At 38.5% G+C, this 7,415-nt stretch overlaps 1 protein-coding gene across 1 annotated transcript in view; it reads right to left on the bottom strand.

The window, feature by feature from the left end:
* RAD51B (RAD51 paralog B) overlaps positions 1 to 7,415 on the bottom strand; it is a 1,006,719-nt gene that overhangs the window by 938,266 nt on the left and 61,038 nt on the right. Inside the window, exon 5 of the mRNA XM_006865616.1 lies at positions 5,148 to 5,284. Coding sequence (XP_006865678.1) covers positions 5,148 to 5,284 — 137 coding nt within the window. The remainder of the gene's footprint in view (positions 1 to 5,147; positions 5,285 to 7,415) is intronic.

The raw sequence follows: 7,415 nt of genomic DNA, 5'->3' as shown, positions 1-7,415 counted from the left end.
GACGATATCCTAGACTCAGTTTCTTAAGATTTGCAAAAAAAAGCAGGAATCCAATTACAATGAACTGAATTACTGTTATAAGAATAACCTTAATCCTTGAATTCTTTAACCAAATTCCCCACAATTTCTGTAACCACTATTAAGTACCTAACTGGCTAATTAATACGTACTTTATGTGTTAGTTAAAGGCTAGCAACTGGCATTTTAAAAAGTACTTTTCACTTAGATAACTTGAGCCTTTACCAGCTTAGTATCAAATATATAGGCTGTGTTCAAATGTCTAGTGCTGTCCTAGATGTTTTTGTTGTTTTCGTCTTTGTCATTTGTTTTGTCATCCAACTAAGTTCATCACATTGCAATTGATTATTATGTCTCTTAAGTCTCCTTTCATCTAAAGTTCCCCTCCAACTCTTGATTTCTTTTGTTCTGTTTTTAACTCTTATCCTTAATTTTTTCAGAAACCAGATTGTTCTGTAGTTTTCCATAGTCTGAATTTTTCATATTACATCCCTTGTTGTTGTTGTTGTTAGATGCTATCAAGTCAGTACCGACCCATAGTAACCTTATTCACAGCAGAACAAAACACTGCCAAACCCTGGGCCAACCTCACTACTGTTGCCACGCTTGAGTCCATCGATGCTGCCACTTGGCCAATCCATCTCATTGGGGTCTTCCTCTTTTTCTCTGACCCTACACTTTACCAAACATGATTTCCTTCTCCAGCAATTGGTACCTCCTGACAGTATGTCTGAAGTATAAGAAACGAAGTCTGACCATCTTGGCCTCCAAGGAGCACTCTGGCTGCACTTCTTCCAAAATGGATCTATTGGGTTTTTTTGGCAGCCCATGGCACTTTCAATATTCTCCTCCAACACCATTAACTCAAAAGCATCAATTCTTCTAAGGTCTTCCTTATTCACTGTCCAGCTTTCACATGCATATGAGGTTACTGAAAATACCATGGCTTGGGTCAGGTGCACCTTAGTCCTCAAGTTGACATCTTTGCTCTTCAACACTTTCAAAAGGTCTTGTGCAGCAGATCTGCCTAATGCAATATGTCGTTTGATTTCTTGACTGCTGCTTCCATGAGTGTTGATAGTTGATCCAAGAAGAATGAAGTGCTTGACAAATTCAATCTTTTCTCCTTTGATAAGAATGTTGTTTATTGGTCCAGTGGAGAGGATTTTTGTTTTCTTTACACTGAGATGTAATCCATACTGTAGGCTGTGCTCTTTGATCTTCATCAGTAAATGTTTTAAGTCCTCTTCACTTTTCAGCAAGCAAGGTTGTATCATCCACATATCGCAGGTTGTTAATGAGTCATTCCTACAATCCTGATGCCACGTTTTTCTTCATATAACCCTGCTTGTCTGTAATGACCAATTAATCTTGATTGCATGTTTGATCAATTTCAGATTGAAGAAGTTGGTAGAATTCTTCTATTTCATCTTCACTGGCTTTAGTGGTTGGTGTGTAAATTTGAATAATAGTGGTATTAACTGGGCTTCCCTGTAGGCTCATGGATATTATCCTATCACAGACAGCGTTGTACCTCATGACTGATCTGGATATGTTCTTTATGACAATGAATGCAACACCATTTCTCTTCAATTTGTCATTTCCAGTGGATTACATCCCTTAGGGTAGATTAATACGTTCCTTCTCTCTTCTCTATGTAAACTGTTAGTTGAAGCTGAAGACAATCTATCACATTCAGGTTTGATTGCTCAGGAGGTAGATAATCACTGGTCTATTTCTGTGATGCTTTGATATTCGATACCTACATCCATTAGATAATTAGGGTTTATAATGCGACAATATTCTAGTATTACTTCTTCATTGATTCATATAGGAAAAATAGAGAATATTTTATTTTTCTTTTATTTAATGATTTTCAAAATAATGAGTTGTTTCTCCAGCATTCTGCAATGGTGGCCGATGATTTGCTTTTCATTTCTTCACATTCTTATAAACTCATGAATGTAAGCATTATTTCATGTGTTTTAATCAACTTCCATTATTATTATTATTGTTATATTTGGTTCATCTTTGGACAGTAGCAGTCCCTCAGGTTGGCTCCTAGGTCTTGCTAACACTCCACTAAGTAGTGTTTGATAGCTTCCTTACCATCTTATAAGACAGCATGTTCCAGACTAACTTGAAAACGTCTTGCTCCAGACCCAGAATCTTATCTGGATGCTACAATCTGGGAATAACAACTGTGAATTCATTCACTTAGCAAACATTTTGTGAGCACTATTTGTCAGCCACTGGCTTTGATGATACAAAAATAAAACATAAACTCTATGAGTGGCCAGACCACTGGTATATACTCAAAATACATGGAAAACCAAGAGAAGTAAAAAGAAATATATGTGGACAGGTAACATCTTTCATCTAAATGGTACTCTTTAGAGAGAATAAGGAAAAAGTCTGATTCATACTGGCAAAGTAAAAACGGACCAAAAGGATGATACTTTGACTAAGAGAACATGAGGGAATCAGTCTCCAAATGTGTAACAACCCTGCTTATGAATTCCAATCAGAGTTGGGGGCATGGGGATTAGGGGACAGATTTATCTTCAGGTGTATAGGATTTCACAAAAGATCAAATGTCTCTCTCATAGAATGTGAGTGGTCCTTGCCAAACTAAGAAAATCTTTTCTTCCCAAGAGTACATATACTTACTATCAATGTAACTCTTAATATCACACTACTTCAAAGATTAAAGTAAAAATAGTACTGAATCAAAAAGATTTTGCATACATTGGAAATCTGCAATTTTCCATTCACTAATATTTTGCACCTCCAACTAGAAATTACTTGTATACCAGAAGACTTTTTGTGTTTCTAATGAATATTCCCTCTTCCTCATTTTCTATTTACATTCTTCCTCTGTTTATTGAGCTGCTTTCTTCCTGACTTTCAGCAAAATCCAACTAACCCAAGAACCTCATTTACAACAATAAAAAAAGGATTATTGGTGGTGTTAGGTGCCACCTAATGGGTTCTGACTCATAGCAACTCTATGCACAACAAAACGAAACAATGCCCAGTCTTGTGCTATCTTCACAATTGTTGTTACATTTAAGTCCATAGCTGCTGCCACTGTGTTGAGTGATCTCTTTGGGGGTTGTCCTCTTTCTCACTGGTCCTCCACTTTACCAAACACAATGTCCTTCTCCAAGGAAGTCCTCCTGTTAATATGTCCTAAGTATGAAAGCCAAAGTCTCCTCATCCTGGCTTCTAAGGAACATTCTGGCTGTACTTCTTCCAACATAGATTTGTTTGTTCTTCTGGCAGTCCATGGTACTTTTAATACTCTTTTCCAACACCATTAACTCAAATGCATCAATTCTTCTACCATCTTCCTTATTCATTGTCCAACTTTTACATGCACATGAGGAGAGTTAAAATACCATGGCTTAGATCAGGTGCACCTTAGTCCTCAAACTGGTATCTTTGCTCTTGAACACTTTAAAATCTGTGAAGCAGATTTGCCTAATGCAATAAGTCAGTTGATTCCTTGACTGCTGCTTCCATGAGTGATGATTGTGGATCCAAGAAAACTGAAGTCTTTGACAACTTTAGTCTTTTCTCCATTTATATAGATGCTATCTATTGGTCCAGTTGTGAGGACTTTTGCTTTCTTTATATTGAGGTACATACCGAAGGCTGAGGTCTTTGATCTCCATCAGTAAGTATTCTAAGTCCTCTTCACTTTCAGCAAGCAAAGTTGTATCATCTGCATATCACAAGTTGTTATCAAGTCTTTCTCCAATACTGATGCCACATTTTTTTCCCCATAATCCAGCTTCTGAGATTATTTGCTCAGCATCCAGATTGAATACACATGGTGGAAGAATCCAACACTGGTCCACACCTGTCCCAATTTTAAACCACTCAGTATCCCCTTGTTCTGTGTTCTGTGTGAACCTCTTGGACTATGTACAAGTTCCTAATAAGCACAATTAAGTATTTTGGAATACTCATTCTTTACACTATTATCCATAGTTTGTCATGATCCACACAGTGAAAACCCTTGCACAGGCAATAAAGCACAAGTAAACATTTTTCTGGTATTTCTGCTTCCAGTCAAGATCCATTCTGACATATCCCTAGTCCCACATTCTCTTCTGAATCTGGCTTGAACTTCTGGCAGTTCTTTGCTGATGTTATAAACTTTATTTTTTTAATCACTATGTTCAGCAAAATTTTACTTTCAAGAGGTATTAATGATATTGTTCAACAATTTCCACATTCCATTCCGTATTCATCTGTCTTAGTCTAGAAGCTCCACTGAAACCTGCCCACCAGGGGTGATCCTGCTGGTATATATTACTGTTGGCACAGCTTCGCTAGTTGCATCACAGAAACACATAAGCCACCATAATACAACAAACTGACAAACGAGTGGTGGAAGAAAAGAATAGAGAAGACAAAAAGAAACTGCTTCCTGTTTCCATTTTAAAATGAAATTCCTTTAAAACAGTGTCTTAGTTATCCAGTGTTGCTATAACAGAAATATCAGAAAGGATGGTTTTAATGAATAAAAATGTATTCCCTCTAGTTTGGTGGACTAGTCCAAATTCAGAATGCTGGCTCTAAAAGAAGGTTTTCTCTTTTGTCAGCACTGAAGAAAGGTCCTCGGCTCCTTTCAGCATCGGTAGCCCCAGCATTCCTTGGTGATTCCCGTGTGTCTTGGCATCGATCTTCCCTCAGATCTAGGAGTTTCATAGTGATGGGACCTCTGGTGCAAAGGAGACACTCCACCCGGCTCTTCTTTCTCAGAGGTGACAGTAGGTCCCTCTGAGCTCTGCTCATTTCTTTCTCCTTTGATCTTGTGAAAGCCTACTGTACATCAGATCAAGGCTGACTAGAGATTAATGTGGTTACATCCCATCATTAATCCTCAAATTGGTTTATAACTTCATGCAGATTTCATCATTACAAAACAGCCAAACCACTGAGAATCACAGTCCAGCCACGCAAACATGTATTTTGGGGAACACAATTCAACCTACAAACAATATCGAGCATTCTGTATTCTCAACAAGAAAAGAACCAATTTATAAAATGTTACAAGTGGCACATAACAGAAGTGACAAAAGTAAAGCATTATTAGAGGAAGTGACCAGCTCTCCTACCTTTCAGCACTGAACGCTGACTCCGTATCAATGTACACAACAGCTCCTTCCAGTCCTCCCATGTTGGTGGGTAATGTAGCCAAAACACTCATCATTATACAAAACTGAGTTTTCCCACAGCCTGGTGGACCTGTAATCTAAAAATAAATGTTTTTTGTATTAGCATTACAAGCCATCTAAGAACTTGCCACACATACAATGTATTCGTTTCCTGGGCTGCCAAAACAAATTACCACAACCTGGGTACTTTAAAACAACAGTAATGTATTCTCTCAAAAATCTAAAACCAAGCTGTCGGCAGGACCTTGCTCCACTGAATGGTCTTTCAAGAGAAGAACCTTTCCTTGAATCTTCAACACTTTCAGTGGTTGCCAGCAATTCTGGGCATTGGTTGGCTTGCTCCTTCATCACTCCAATCTCTGCCACCATCTTCACAAGTCTTCCCCTTATGTGTGTCTCTGTGTGTCCCCTATTCTTAGAAGGATACTAGTCACTAGATTTTGGGCTCACCTTAATCCAGTATAACCTTGCTTCCAAATAAAATCCATTCTGAAAGCCCAGGTAGACATGAGCTAGGAGATACTATTTAACTCACTACATACAGCTCATTCAGCTAACCAGGGTCCCTCCCAAAAGAATTATTAAGTCCACCAGCCACTCCTCGGAAATCATACATAGGGTCAGTATGGGTCAAAACCAATTCAATGGCACTTAGCAACAACAACATCCCAATGAGTCCTGGTGTGGCACTATAAGATAAGTATTGGACTGCTAATCACAAGGTCAGTGGTTCAAACCCAACAACCATTCCTCAGAAACCGTATACAGGGTTACTGTAAGTCAAAACCAACTTTACGGCACTTAATAACAATAACAATGTCCCAAGGTATCCATTGGATGTAATAACTAACATCTCCCCTATGACGCCTTGGGGAAACAGGATCCTCCTTCAATATGCTCTCTACAAAACATACTTCAAAAAAAAATGGAGACAGCCTAAATGCCCATCAACAGAAGAATGGTTAAACAAAATTGAGTACATACACACAATAGAATACTACGAAACATAGAAGAATAACAATGAATCTGTGAAAAACCTTACAAAATGGATGAAACTGGAGGACATTATGCTGAGTGAAATTAGTGAATCACAAAAGGACAAATACTGTATGAGACCAATGTTGTAAAAAGTTTTTTAAAAGGTCTTCTTGATAAAAGAAACAACCTACGATCGTTGGAGTAGTGCAAGAGATTATTCACAGACTAGAGGGTAGATACATGTTAACGTGGGTGACAGGGCAGGCAATATACAACAAGAGGGGTTAGCAGAGGAAAGATGAAGGTAGCAAGAGACACAGGGCAGAATGCAATATTAAAGTTAACAGATGTAACTACAGTTAACTGTTGGGACATAGAAGGGATTGCAATCATTGTGGATATGTTGAATGTACACTGATGATCTGCTCAATTCACAATAAATGTAAACTGATGATTACTCAATTCACAATAAAAAATTTAAAAAAAGAAAAACTGGAGAACAAACAAGATGGTGGATGGGGTGGAAATGTAGTGAGGAGTTCCATCAGCAACAACACAGACTATAGGACCAAGCACGTTCAGGGGATGGTCCCAGAACTCTGAACCACATATAAAGGAATATTTAGAAGGTTGGAAGGCTTATAGCTAGGAGAATTAGTAACAGAAGCAAGAAATCCATTGCTTTCTAATTCTAGACACTCAGCTGCTCCAGGAGCCGCCATCTTGGGTGAGACCAAGCAGGGGAAGGATCAGAGCAGCCACGGACACCTGACAGAACCATGGAGATAAAGGTGTGGACATTCTTTTCTTTGGGGATCTGTTCATTGGTCTCTTGCTGTCTGTACACTTCCATTCTAGTGACTGACTATAAGGGTGGCTGAGCTAGTGGACACCCCAGCCCCACAACTCAGAGGGTTCTACTACGTATGTGCACAGATCTCATTGAAATTTAAAGAGGCAGTTTCCACATAAAACCAAACAGCCACAGCCGGCCCTGAACTGTTTTTTACTAGAAAAAATGCCTGAATGGGGATTGTGGAGCGGGACAAGCAGATAAAAAAGGAAATAGGCTAAAAAGTAAATCCTAAATTACGTCAAAACAACCAACAGTGGCATCTTGAAATTTTTCAAGAAGAGTGAAAAGGGAAGCCCATTTCCTGATCACAGCTACCTGATGGCAATCTGAAAAAATACCAAAATAACACCCATTTAAGTATTAAGGCCACAGAT

This window comes from Chrysochloris asiatica, unplaced genomic scaffold, assembly GCF_000296735.1.
Source record: "Chrysochloris asiatica unplaced genomic scaffold, ChrAsi1.0 scaffold00079, whole genome shotgun sequence".
Lineage (NCBI taxonomy): Eukaryota > Metazoa > Chordata > Mammalia > Afrosoricida > Chrysochloridae > Chrysochloris > Chrysochloris asiatica.
Note: the sequence above shows the minus strand (reverse complement) of the source record. Positions and strands in the feature narration are given on the sequence as shown.